Source organism: Ceratotherium simum, chromosome 30, assembly GCF_057802395.1.
Source record: "Ceratotherium simum simum isolate JZ-2026a chromosome 30, ASM5780239v1, whole genome shotgun sequence".
Classification (NCBI taxonomy): Eukaryota; Metazoa; Chordata; class Mammalia; order Perissodactyla; family Rhinocerotidae; genus Ceratotherium; species Ceratotherium simum.
This window is the reverse complement of record NC_141929.1, coordinates 4,574,132-4,587,922: the sequence shown is the minus strand read 5'-3', so window position 1 is coordinate 4,587,922 and position 13,791 is coordinate 4,574,132. Positions and strand designations below refer to the sequence as shown.

The window sequence follows — 13,791 nt, the reverse complement described above, 5'->3', positions numbered from 1 at the left end:
TTGGTCAGTCGGCCACCGTTCATTGAGCACCTGCGGTTTGCCCTGCGTTCTGCAGTCTCACCTCATGTCACCTTCATCTTCTGATCCTGTGTTGCCACAAGGAGGCAGAGACTGAGTGGGGAACAGAGTTGCTCAGAGGTGCCCCATCCCTAATTAACGAAGCCAACCAAGCCTGTGTCCAGGGCTGAGGCCCTTCCCCCTGCGTCCCCACGGAGACATTTCTGGCACCTGAAAGAGCACAAGGGAGAAGCTTTGATAATATCTCTCCGTCTCCCTGTTTTCAAGACCGAAGTTTTTTTTTAGTGAGAAAGGGACTGCTTTTAATTTTTATTTAAACAAAAAATTAACTTGATTGCTTTTTTTTTTTTTTTAAAGATTTATTTATTTATTTTCCCCCCAAAGCCCCAGTAGATAGTTGTATGTCATAGCTGCACATCCTTCTAATTGCTGTATGTGGGATGCGGCCTCAGCATGGCCGGAGAAGCGGTGCGTCAGTGCGCGCCCGGGGTCCGAACCCGGGCCGCCAGCAGCGGAGTGCACACACTTAACCGCTAAGCCACGGGGCTGGCCCAACTTTATTGCTTTTGTAGTGAAAAATATACCCATTGCCCAGCCCCATTATAAAAGAATTCCCCAGGAGGCCTCTGGGACCCCCCAGCTGCCAACACTTGCCTTGTGAGCTGGGCCCTTTCTTACAGCTGTCCCTTGGACCTCCCCACTCCCTTGTTGGTCTGGCTGTCACCTAGTCTAGTGTCCCCTGCCCTGCCTTCCACCCCTCCAGGGCTCCTTCTGAAGGGCCGGGCCGTGGCCCTCAGGGAGAGTTGGTGGAGAGAGCTGGCCAGGCCTCAGCGACACTGGACACTGCGTCCCTCCGTGGGCCTCAGTTTGCTCGGTCGTGCACAGAGGAGGGGGGACAGGGAGATTTCTGAATCCTTCCGCTCTTGACATCGTGGTGCTGTCCGGGTCAGAGCCATTTTAAATGTCCACTCATTTTAATTGGCCCTCCCTCTCTTTCCTCTGGCTTCTGGCTGACTAGTGGCTTTCTTGCTGTGTACTGGGCTCGGCTGGCCTGTCTAGCAGCCCTGCCTCAGTGTCCAGTATTGAGTAGGGCTGCAAGGGCATTTGCTGGCCAATCAGGTGTGAGTGAGAGTGAACTGTAGGCACGCCCCGGCTGGGTCTCCCTGCAGCTTCTGGCCTGCTCTCTGCTGATGGCCTGTGCTGCCCAATGTGGCCAGAGTGAGGTCCACTCTGCTTCTCTGGTCACATGAGGCTACACAGAGGCTCAGTCTCATCTGCTTATGAGGTGCCCTCTGCTCCTCTGACTCCCCTTGCTTCCAGGAGACTGGGAGAGCAGCTGGCACACGCCCAGCATCTCCTAATAAAACGTGGGTGCTCTAGCTCCCGAGGTGTCTTCGTCTGCTCGGGGCCCCCAGGATCCCAGTCCAGCTGACACAGCCTGTGTGCTGCTGCCTCCAGTAGGGTGGCCTCCACCTCAGGACCCAGCAGCCCTGTGCAGGCCTGGGGTATGGAGGGGATATAGGGCCCCTGACCCTCACCTGGCCTCAGTGGTCCAGCTAAGCTGGCAGCATGCTTGGCTTTACAGCAGCGTCAGCTTGATGTTCTGACGGGCCCTTGTGCCTCGAGCTAGAAAACCGTTCAGTGCTTAGCCCCAGTGCATGATGTAGTTACTCTGCTAATGGGTTTTGTTCCTTTGCCGTTTACTGCAGGCCTCGCAGCTTCTCGATGTGGTTCCCTCATACTCTGCAGGTCGGGGGTGTGGTGGCGCTGGGGTTGTCTCCCAGCCTGAGGTCGGGAATAACTAGGAGGACCCTTGGTGACTGTGGTTAAAGGCCCCTCCTCCTTGGCCAGGCAGGGAGAGCCCAGAGAGCCTGGTCACGTGCTCATTGTGGCCTCTGCCCCTGCCCCTTCCGTCTCCTCAGACCTCGCCCTGGATCACTTGGGCAGCGTGGGGCTTCCCTTAAAAAAAATAGATCAGCTTTGGGAAAACAACCCCCAGGTAACCTCGTGTAAGTTGAATCTCATTTTTTGTGTTTTTTTTTGTGTGTGTGAGGAGATCAGCCCTGAGCTAACATCTGCCAATCCTCCTCTTTTTGCTGAGGAAGACTGGCCCTGGGCTCATATCCGTGCCCGTCTTCCTCCACTTTATATGGGATGCCGCCACAGCATGGCCTGCCAAGCAGTGCGTCAGTGCACACCCGCGATCCGAACCGGTGAACCCCGGGCCACCGCAGTGGAGTGTGCGCGCTCAACCGCTCGCGCCACTGGGCTGGCCCCTGAATCTCGTTTTGAATGCACTGAGGAAAGAGCCGTTTGGTACACCTGTGAGGCAGAGCTGCCTGTCTGGTGGACAGGCCCCTCCCCGCGCAGGTGAGGGGTGCTGTGCTACAGCACGTGGCCTCGCTCCCTGGTCGGGCCCTGGAAGACGGGTGTCGCAGCTGCTTTGGGGTCGTGCGGCCTTGCTGCAGTTCTGACGGGGACCACTGGGGGTCAGCAGCGGCACAGGCCCACCCTGGCCGTGAGGGTCTCCCTAGAGGCGGGTCTCCCCCACCCCACTGCGCTGGGCAGACCCTGGAAGTGGGTCTGTCTGGCTGCTGTCTGTAGGGACAGCGAGGAGAGAGGAGCAGTGGCCCTTGGAAGGCGGCTGGCCTGCCCTCTGTTCCCTGCCCATTGCTGGGCATGTCTGGAGACAGGCGCCAGGCCCTGTTGTTACTCTCTGTGTGACGGGTCTCCCTCTGGAAGGCAGAGATGAGGGTCTGTCCTTATGGAGTTCCTAGGAACTCCGTAAGTGGTGGAGCAGGATAAGCTATTGCAAGGTCTCAGGTGAGAAATGGGATAGAAAGCAGGTCTGGCCTGGGCCTGAGCAGTCTCTGTGCCCTCAGCAAGCAGTGTCCACCTCTGAGCCTCTATGTCCTCTCAAAAGTGAGTCTACACATACCTGCCTCGAGCTGTTGGAAGAGGAATAGAGTCGTGTGAAACAGCCGGCACTTGGGTGTGGGATGGAAACCGCATCCTTCCCTCCAGCCCCCGTCACCTAGCTTAGAGCAGGCCTTCACGCCCCTCCAGCTGTGGCTCTCTCGGGGTCCTGTCTGGGCCATCTCAGAAGCTGCCTCTGCACCAGGGCCCTCGCAGGCAGCCTGGGCAGGCCATTGGGTGGCTGGTGTGCCAGCTGCCTCATTGACTGATGGCTTGGTCTGCTTACTCCCTAGGCCGGGACCAAACCGTCATGAGCCGGGTAGCCGAGACCCCCCGCAGCACTTTGGCGGGCCCCCGCCCCTCATCTCACCCAAGCCCCAGCATCACTCCGTGCCCACGGCCCTCTGGAACCCAGTGTCCCTGATGGACAGCCTGGAGACACGGCGGGCCCCTGACAGCCACCCTCTGCACAGCCATCCCACCTCGTTTGAGCCCAGCCGCCAGGTGGCCGTCCCCTTGGTGAAGGTGGAGCGGGTCTACTGCCCAGAAAAGGCAGAGGAGGGGCCCCGGAAGCGGGAGTCCACCCCCCTGGACAAGTACCAGCCGCCACCACGGGAGGCAGGGAACCTGGAGCACCAGGCCTTCGCTCACGGGCCTGGGCCCTTCCTGGCTGAGCTTGAGAAGTCCACCCAGACCATCCTGGGCCAGCAGCGGGCCTCCCTCACCCAGCCAGCCCCCTTCGGGGAGCTCACTGGGCCCCTGAAGCCAGGCTCACCCTACCGGCCCCCAGCACCACGGGGCGCTGACCCTGCCTACATCTACGACGAGTTCCTGCAACAGCGCCGGAGGCTAGTTAGCAAGCTGGACTTGGAGGAGCGCAGGCGGCGAGAGGCCCAGGAGAAAGGTGTGGTCTCCCCGGGTGGCCCCTGACCTCCCGGGACCGGGGTCCCTCCCTTCTCCTGCACCCGCTTACTGCTCTGGGCTTCTCGCAGCTCCAGGGAGCAGGTTCACTGGCTTCTGGGCGGCTCCCTGCCGCCTCTGCTGGGGAGACACACCCAGGGCCCCTTGCCTGTCCTGCCGCAGTGCAAATTGTCCCGAAAAGCCAGATCAAAGCCTGTCTGTGAAGAGGGTTCCACAGACATGCACGATGAATGAATGATGAACAGAGGCTAATAAGGTGGTTTTAAATATTAATAGTGTGGCATAACAGGAGAGGAAGCTCCAGAGAGCGGGCCTGGACCCAGCAGGGGCTCTGCATATGGGTAGGCAGGCGGGGCGGGGGCGAGGGTGGGATGTCCAGCCACCTCTCTTTCCTGCTCCTGCGAGGGGAGGGGCCTCAGGAGCACAGGTGAGCAGGCCCCAGGCGAGAGTGGCTGTCCTCCACCTGTAGCCCCGTCTGACCAGGAGGGAGCAGGGGCTCCACACCAGTTTCCTATTTCCTGCCGGACATGGGTCCTGTGGGGTACAGTGTAGACTTTGGCCTCTTAGTCAGAATCTGGGGCCAAGGCCAAGTCTTCCTGGGTGGTTGGTCTAGGCTGTTAGGGCCCAAGAAGGACTTTTCTTCTCCACTCACCTTGTGAAGTAGGAGTGGGTAGCACCCTGGTGCCCTTGGGTGCAGGGGTTCTGCTGCTGTTCTCTGCACGTGAGTTTGCATTGCGTGCTCTGCCTTTGAGAGGACGGGGACCTGAGTGTGCCTCTCCCCTTCTGGGTAATGGACCCAGATGGCCACAGCAGGAGGGAGTGGACGTGCACAGACAGCCTTGAGTTGCCGTGGACACGGCCCCAGGCCTGTGTGATGAATGGTACCCTGCTGAGGGATCTGTGTCAGCCCAGGGGCAGCCTGGCCACTTGGGGGCTGTGGATCCAAGGGAAGCCTGGTGCCTGCCATCCCTGAGAAATCCAAGGACATGGGGTTAATGCACATTTGCACCTGGGGTGAAAGGCACCCAGGTTTTGGATTTGGGGTGCTCAAAGAGGCCAGCAGGGCCTGGCCTGACAAGTGGGTCTGCACACGTGTCACAGTGGTGCCCCCCCATGCACGTCCCCTGGTGAGTCGAGGCTCCTTGCCCAGCTGAGTAAAGGTCTTCTCGCCACCAGGGTACTATTATGACCTGGATGACTCGTACGATGAGAGCGACGAAGAGGAAGTCAGGGCCCACCTCCGCTGCGTGGCTGAGCAGCCACCGCTCAAACTGGACACGTCCTCCGAGGTATCTGGGCTCTCGTTGCCGCTGCGTCAGGCTGTGGGCTGGGCTGCTGGTGCCCACTGTGTCAGGCTCTGGGCTGGCGTCTGCCTCTTGGCTGTCCCACTGTCCCGGTCGATCCCACACTTGCTGGGCACCCCCTGTGCTGCTCCTTTGCCCGCTGTCCACAGGTGTCTGGGCGTGCCGTCCGTCAGGCTCCTCCTCCCCGGCCTGGCCCAGAGTCGGCCACGGCACACCGGCTTCGAGGACCCCAGGAGGGGCCCCTGAGACAGTGGAAGCACGCCACTGCCAGTGGTTTCAAACTCATTTGTTTTCTTTCCCAATCTAGAAGCTAGAGTTTTTGCAACTTTTTGGCTTGACCACCCAACAGCAGAAGGAGGAGTTGCTGACCCAGAAGCGGAGGAAGCGGCGGCGGATGCTGAGAGAGAGAAGCCCGTCGCCCCCGACGATTCAGAGCAAGCGGCAGACGCCGTCACCGAGGTTGGCACTGTCCACCCGCTACAGTCCCGACGAGATGAACAACAGCCCCAACTTGGAGGAGAAGAAGAAGTTCCTGACCATCTTCAACCTGACCCACATCAGCACTGAGAAGAGGAGAGGTGTGGCCTGCCTCGGGCCCTGCGGGGTGGGCTCACTGGGATGGCCAGGGGCTTCTGAAGAAGTGGGCGGGGCTCATGGATTCCTGGGGGTGTGCTGGACGCACGCTCCAGGTGGAGTCTGAAAACACTTGAGTCTTGGGGCTCTCTTGATTCCCTTTGGGCTTCCCAAGGAAGCAGCTCCTCTGCTCTCACAGACCTGCCCGTGTCTCTTCTCCATCACGCTTCTCTCCATCTGAAACTCAAATTGCCCCATTCGAGGCCCGTTTTCTCTTACTGCGTCTCGGGTGGGATTGAAGACTCACTGGTGTTTGTTCTGTGTGTAAAGCCTGCCGTGAGCTTGCTGGCTGCTCTCGTCACTTGTCAGAGCTCCTAGCACCTGAGAAGGCAGGTGTGGCGTCCCTCCTGTGGCACGGCGTTCCAGGCTCCACAGTAGCGGGCACTGCCTCTTGGTGGGCTGCTGACGTGGCCCACAGGGTTTCGTGGTCTGACGGCAGGAGGCCTAGAGTGGTCTGCGCCTCCGGGCAGAGCCGTGTTGGGGCTGACTCTTTGGGCTGGAATTCATAGGGCAGAAGAAAGGCTGTGGCCTAAACTCTTCTGGGGTATCTGCTTCCTCTGCCTGCACGCTCAGTGCCGGGGTGTTGGTTCAGGTGAGAACTCGGACTGTCTCGGGTGATAATTTGCACACTCAGTGATGCCTGGTCCCCCTGGGAAGGCGGTCGGAAGGAAAGCAGAAGAGCCTGTTGTCGTTTGGTTTCTTCTATGTACTTTGTTATTAGGGTGTGGCAGCTTGCTCCTGGTTTTTAACCAGTAAGCTGGAATTCTTGCTTTCCCTTAAAGGGGCGGTGATGTGTCGATTACCAGAACAAATCCCTGAGAACGAGCATTGTTTTCTTTATAGACAGCATCTTTTTGCGTGACTTAATTCCTAGAGGAAGCCACTGGTGATGTGGTCACTTAAGTTTCAGTTGGCCAGAAGTGCCACTGCAACAGAAGTTCGTGGCGTCCAGCGTCACAGAGGTCCGTGTTCCTTTCCGTAGACGGCACCATCGTAGGAATTGTGTGTGTGCTGGGAGCGGCAGGGGAAGAGGAGGTGCCTAGAAGCAGCCTGTGCTTCCAGAGATGGTGTGTGGATCTTCAGGGTTGTTTGCTTGTGCTGGGGCCAACTTTTTTGTCTTTTAAGTAAGAATACATGCCCAGAAGTCAAGTGGGAAGATCAGAGGGACCCATTATTTTGCCGTACACACACAGCTATTTGTGGGATACATCTAAAATATGGTGTAGTAAAAGCCGAGAGGAGTCGGGGCTCACCCTAAAGTGCAAGTTTCTTCCTTGAAACACAACTGGTCCCTGTGGTTCTTGCTTTGTGTTTTTCTTGGTTGAAAGGATTTGCACCTGCCAGTCAGAGCCGGGGCTAGCATCCTGCTCCCCTTCCCTCTCAGAAATGATGCAACTGTCGTGTTAATCTCGGGCTGCTTTTCTCATAGACAAAGAGAAACTTGTTGAAATGCTCCATGCCATGAAGCAGAAGGCACTGTCCGCAGCAGTGGCAGACTCACTCAGAAACTCTCCGAGGGACAGTCCTGCTGTCTCCCTGAGCGGTAAGGCCCAGGGCGGGGAGGACAGCCGCATCCGCCACGGCCCGGGACTGTCCTGCGGGCTGCCCAGGGTCAGAGGCGCTCAGGGTCTTCATCATGAATCTTTCCTCCTGGAAACAGTGCGCTTCCCTCCATCTCTCTCATACCAGCTTCTTGCACGATTGTGAAGGCTCTCCTCGGGACGGAACATGAAAATTGGAAGTCAGGGCTCAGAGTTAAGGGGGTGGGTCCTGGCGTTTGCAGAGCTCTGTCTGGTGGTCAGTGTAGTTTCAGCCATCGTCTTTCAGTCCACAGGTGGCGCGAGCCACGGAGCCCTGTGTCACGGGTTTCAGCAGCTGCTGCTTCGACTCTGCTGCTCCCGTCTGCCCTTTGCTCGCGCCCTGCCCCTGCATCTTGGTCTTGCTTATCCTGCCTTGCAGGCCTCTCCAACACCTGCTTTCACCTTCTCTCTCTCTCTCGTGGCTTTGATTCTACCTCGCTGTGCTGCGGAATGGAACAAGGAATCTTTTTGGTCTAGCCCTGGTCTCAACTCCTAACACGGTCTGTCTTGTCTGGTTGGGCTACGTAACTTTCTGCCTTCTGGATGACCTAAAGCGACTTGCTTCTTCCTTCAGATTCTTGTTCTTCCCAGATGCCTTCCTGGGGAAGCTTTCAAGGATGGACTTGCTGCTAAACACACCCCCGTCTTCAGACCACACAGCGCACACTGATACTTAATTAAATGGCCTCCCCGAGTCTTGGTCCTTTGTACTAAGTCTTTATGAAATATGAGCTCTAGAGATCAGGGTGCACCTGTTCACTTGCAGCTCTTAACGTTTTCCTCGCTTTCTGTCTCTAAAAGAACCAGCCACACAGCAAGCCTCTCTGGATACGGAGAAGCCTGTGGGTATTGCTGCTTCCTTGTCTGATGTCCCCAAGGCCACGGAGCCTGGGAGACTGGAACAGCTCCGACCCCAGGAGCTGTCACGAGTCCAGGAGCCAGCTGCTGCCAGCGGCGAGAAGGCCAGGCTGAGTGAGGCCCCTGGGGGCAAGAAGAGCCTGAGCATGCTTCATTACATCCGGGGCCCTCCGCCCAAGGACATTCCTGTGCCGCTGTCCCACAGCGTCAATGGGAAGGGCAAGCCGTGGGAGCCCTTCATGGCAGAGGAGTTTGCACATCAGTTCCACGAGTCCGTGCTGCAGTCCACCCAGAAGGCCCTGCAGAAGCATCAAGGTAATGGGGCGGCCCAGCCCCCTCTGCTCCTCTGTTACCGTAGCAGCTGGTGATGTTCCTCGAGTGCCTGCAGTCACGCAGCTGCAGCCATGGGCTCGCCCCTCAAACCTGGCGTGTGCAAGGCACCTGGGGAGCTCGTTAGAGGCAGATTCTGCCTCAGCAGGTCCAGGATGGGGGCCGAAAAGTCTCCATTTCCAGCAGGTGCCCAGGGGGTGCTGATGCTGCGGGTCTGTGGATCACACGTCAAGAAAATTTAGCAGGTGATGCCATTGGAGTTTGGTAGAAGCACTTCCTTTTAGTAAGGCCTGCAAAAACAGGATCCTTCCGGGCAAAAATAGGATCCACTCCTTCTACAGCTGAGGGATTTCTCAGTGTCCTCCACACAGACTCAGCTGGAAATCTCCCATCCTTTGATACCCAGACCTGGCGGGTATTGGTTCCAGCACTTTGTGACAGAAGGTTGCTCTAGCCGCACCCTTGAGCCCCCAGGTTCATTGCCCCCAGACATTTGGTGGGATCACTGAAGGTCCGAGAACAAGGGTTGTCACATTTTATTCCCATTGAATCAAAGGTTGAAGTCGATTAGAAAAGAATCCTCAGTGGTTAAATTACTGAGGATAAAATAATTTGTGTTCTCCAATAACCAGAAGTAAAGACTTTATTAGGCCAAAACCATTTAAAATTTTTACTACTGGAAGCTATAAAAGCTGAAAAGATGAATAAGCATTTAGACATGCAGGTCTGATATTGTGTCAGTATCTTTCAGGTAAGTTAATGCTGTCAGCAGAGATGAAATGATACCCAAAAGCCAAGACTCCCTAAAAGGCAGGAGGAGTGCTTTACTGGATGTTTCTCATGAATTTACTTGAATTAATCCTATTTTTCAAGAAGAAAATGTTTTGACTATATAACTAGGTTAAACACCTCTATGCTCCTTCCAAGACTCTCCTCGCAGGCTTTTCTGTGGCCCTGGAACCCATCTGTCCCACCTTGTTTGATTCCAGCCTCCCCAGACATTCCACTGCCCAGTCCCTCAGATCTCCAGGTCGTCCAGCCCACGGCAGTCCGAGCTGTACCAGTCCAGCAGTGGAGCAGCTCTCACTCAGATGCTGCCGTCCACCCGGGGAGGCAACACGCGCCTCTCAGAACCCCCCGGCAGGGCTGTGCCGCAGACAGCAGACCTTGTCTGAACAGGTCCCAGCAGCAGGTAGCTGGCTTTCCTGGTAGGGGCAGAACACCGCATGCGCTCAGGGACTGAGATCCCTGCGTTTCACAAGCGGAGGGGGACTGACCCTTATTGAGGGCCAACTATAGACTAAGCTCAGACCCACCGTTATTATAGAACAAGACACGGAAGCTCAGAGATGAGCTGTGCTGAGATCATGTGCGCATCATGATTGGTTGGAATCCAGGTGTGCCGCCGTCTCGACGGCTCTTTGTAACCGTCTGGTGTGGTGCCATCTTTGATCTCTGAAGGGCACAGGCTTCTTCATGCTTCATCTTCTGGTCTGCTGCGAGACCTGCGTCACTGACTCTGTCGCCCACGCAGAGCAACCCAGCCCTTTCCCCAGCATACCCGCTTCCCTCCCCCAGCACAAGGTCCCCACAGGCCCTGGGACCAGCGTGTTTTCTCCTCCCCAGGGAACGTGGCTGTGCTCTCTGCAGAGCAGAACCACAAAGTTGACACTTCCGTCCACTACAACATTCCTGAGCTGCAGTCCTCGAGCCGCCTCCCTCTGCCCCAGCACAACGGGCAGCAGGAGACCCCCGCTGTGAGGAAGGGCCCCCTCACGCAGGAGATGGACCAGGACTCGGAGGAGGAGGATGACGATGAAGACGGAGAAGAGGATGATGAGGAACCCCCCAGGCGCAAGTGGCAAGGGATTGAGGCAATTTTTGAAGCTTACCAGGAACATATAGAAGGTACAAAGGGGAGCAGGGAGTGGGCCGAGGGCCCGGGAAGGAAAGCAAAAGAAAGACCAGTCAGTACAGGGTCTCACTGCCGGCATCGGGGGCTGTTTTTAAGTGATAGCATTGGCAGTTAACATTTCCTGGGGCACAGTTAGATAAAAATACCAGCAGGTAAATTTTCCTCTGCCGTTTTGCCTAGTTCAAGAATGTTCCTGAGGCTTCTGGAGGTGCCTAGGCTTACTTATTATGGGAATTCCTCATGGACAAACCTGGGGCCATTCTCACTGGAGAAATTTAAGTGCTGGGCACCCGTCACCACTCAGTGTGACTGCCCAGACCTGAGCCCTGCTCTCTCGGCTTTCTTCCACGTGCTTCTAAATATTCTATCAGTCCTGACACTGGTGGCTCCGTACAAGGGTCTTGGAGAATGAAAAGTTTATTAACTTAGCTGAGCCCCAGATAGCCAGGCCTGAGCCCACCTCACATCCGAAGTATCTCAAGGCTGCTGGCAGTTTCCCTCCCAGGCTGTGTCATCCTCCTGGACGAGCGCTTTGTGCAGGCAGGCCGGCCCTCATCAGCCACCAGAATGTGAGTGCACACTCCCCCCGTCTGGTGAGGCAAGCGCCAGGGGGCTCAGGCATGGTTTAGCGCTTCGGGGTGAGAGGCACCAGTGGGGTCAGCAGGCCTGAGCGCTGGTGGAGTTCTGACACTGTGATTGCGCCTCAGTTTCCTCGAGACGCCTGCAGAAGCGTCTAGCTTAGACGGAGGCTGTGGTGCTGTGAACTTGACGCAGGGGGAAGCGGAGGTGCCTGGCCCCTTGCTCCGTAGTGAGATGGGCAGTGGGCAGGTGGACAGATCGGGAAGAACCTCTTTGGAGCAGACCGCTGGCCGGGCACTCGGATCCTGGCTCTTGGGCCCTGCTGACACGGTGGGCTGTGGCCCCTCTGCACTCACCATCCTCCCTGTGCTGGGAGGGCTGGGCAGCAGCTTGGCAAGAGTTGGGACGTGCTAGCCGTGGCTAGAAAACCCAGGCTGCCACCTCCTAATTCAATTTTTATCAAGTATTATCAAGTTGTAAATATTAAATATAAACACTCGATTATGAATGTCATAATCATTTCAAATACTTTGAAATAAGCATTTGAAAACAGAGAAGTACGAAAAGGAATGCCTCTGTAGCCACAACCAAAGTCCCAACTCCTACATTTTGCTTTCTTTCCTCCCTTAAATGGAATCCTTATTTTGAATTTATTTTCTGTCTCCTCCTAACATATTGTTATTCTTTAAGTACATACATATGTATCCAGAAGCAATATATAACTTTTTTTTATTCTAATGGCATGAAATGTATACCTCTTTTCTGGGTGCCTTGTTGGGGAGTTCCTTCCCTACCCCAAGGACATAATGACATTCCTCTGCATTTCCTTCTAAAAGTCTTCAAGTTCTGTTCTTCTCATACCTAGAATTCATTTCTGTGTGTAGAATAAGGTAGAACTCTACCTTTATCTTTCCCTCCTGGACACCCCGTCATCCTGAGTTTATAGCCTGCTGTCTCCTCACGCGCCCGGGTCTGGCTCCCAGGGCTCTGTTCTGCTCCACCCAGCAGTCTCCTGGCCTGTCCCTGTGCTGTGACGTGGCTTTGCAGCTCTCTGTTGACTGGAGGAACTCCCCCTGACTTGTTCTTCTCTAAGAACTCAGCTGTTCTTCACCCTTGGCTTTCCCCAGGAATTTTAGGATCACTTTGTTTGTTCTACCCAAAAAATTCCTGTTAGAATTTTCAGTTGCATTGAATTTACGAATGTGGGGGAAATTGACATCTTTGATAGTGATGTTATTCCATCTGTGAACATGGTACTAATGTTTGCTGCCTTTCTCCAGGAGCAGTTAACTTTTATTAGATTTAGTGTTAGGTATCCCTTAGCTGTTGTTATTGTGGAATTTAAAATTTTTGTTATCCTTTATTCCTTAGATAATCATGGATGATCAGATCTTCTGCAAATAAATTTAGTTCTTTCTTTTTGGTTTTTTACACATTTTCTTGTCATACTGCATTGCCTGGTACCTGTAGGCTGTTGAATAGAGGCACTAACAGGGCTTTTGTCTTGTTTGTGCAACTTGAGAAGCATTCCATTCAGGAATGAAGGTTCCCATTTGCTCCTGAGTTTATGGTGTTAATTGTTAAAAGTTAACTCATGTATATCCTGTTAGCCATTGAGGTGACGACCTTATTTTTTTCCCCTTTTGATGTTTTCTGATGGTGCTTGCTCCTTGCTGAATTTGATTTGTTAGTACTTTAAGATTTTTAATCTATATTCTTTTTTTGTGTGTGTGAGAAAGAGCAGCCCTGTGCTAACATCTGCCAATCCTCCTTTTTTTTTTTTTTTTTTTTTTTTGCTGAGGAAGACTGGCCCTGGGATAATTAACATCCATGCCCACCTTCCTCCACTTTATATGGGATGCTGCCACAGCTTGGCCCGCCAAGCAGTGTGTCGTGTGCGCCCAGGATCCGAACCGGCGAACCCCGGGCCGCTGCAGCAGGGTGCGCGCACCCAACCGCTTGTGCCACCAAGCCAGCCCCTTAATCTATATTCTTAAGTGGTATTAGCCTCTAATTTTATGGTACTTTATTTTGCTATTGTTATTGTTCTAGCTTCTATAAAAGCAGTCAGGTGGCCTTCTCTGGTTTCCATTCTCTAAAATGCTTTATATAAAGCAGGGATTTATCCTTGAAGATTTGAAGTCACTCTCTTGTTAAAACCAGGCCCAGTCTTTTGGAAGGGCAGAGATTTAATTTTACTAGTTAAAACTATACTTTCCGTTTCTAAGTTTACTCTGGCCTTCTAGCAGCTTAAAAGCTTCTAAGCCTAACCCTTATTTTCTTATCTTTCTTTTTGGAAAATGCATTTCAAGGCCATAAATTTACCCTTAATTACTTCCTAACCTGTATCCCTTACGTTGCCTTTCCATGCTAGATCCTTTGTCTTTGTTCCACTGGGCTGGATTTAATTTAGTAACACTGCTACATTTACCAGTGCAATTCAAAGGGCTGGGAGCATGGTGGTCCAAAGGAGAGGACTTTGCTGGCTGTTCTAGAGATGGGACGCCAGGCCTGTGGCCCCTGTCTACAGAAAAGATATCACCATCACTTGTCTTTTCAGAGCAAAATCTGGAGCGGCAGGTGTTACAGACGCAGTGCAGGCGGCTGGAGGCCCAGCACTACAGCCTCAGCCTCACGGCAGAGCAGCTGTCCCACAGCATGGCGGTGAGTCTCGGGCACCACACACGGAGCAAAGGAATCAAAATCTGCTCCTGGGGGGTTTCCTTAAAACACACTG

General features: G+C 54.6%; 1 protein-coding gene across 3 annotated transcripts in view; it reads left to right on the top strand.

Annotated features, from left to right (window-relative positions):
• GSE1 (Gse1 coiled-coil protein) overlaps window positions 1–13,791 on the top strand; it is a 425,963-nt gene that overhangs the window by 407,451 nt on the left and 4,721 nt on the right. For 2 of the 3 annotated variants that reach the window (XM_014792652.2, XM_087419840.1), the window contains exons 10-16: window positions 3,228–3,838; window positions 5,032–5,144; window positions 5,467–5,737; window positions 7,222–7,335; window positions 8,174–8,545; window positions 10,187–10,468; window positions 13,615–13,718. In XM_014792652.2, the coding sequence (XP_014648138.2) occupies window positions 3,228–3,838; window positions 5,032–5,144; window positions 5,467–5,737; window positions 7,222–7,335; window positions 8,174–8,545; window positions 10,187–10,468; window positions 13,615–13,718 (1,867 nt within the window). The remainder of the gene's footprint in view (window positions 1–3,227; window positions 3,839–5,031; window positions 5,145–5,466; window positions 5,738–7,221; window positions 7,336–8,173; window positions 8,546–10,186; window positions 10,469–13,614; window positions 13,719–13,791) is intronic. The other variant, XM_087419841.1, reaches the window with a different exon arrangement.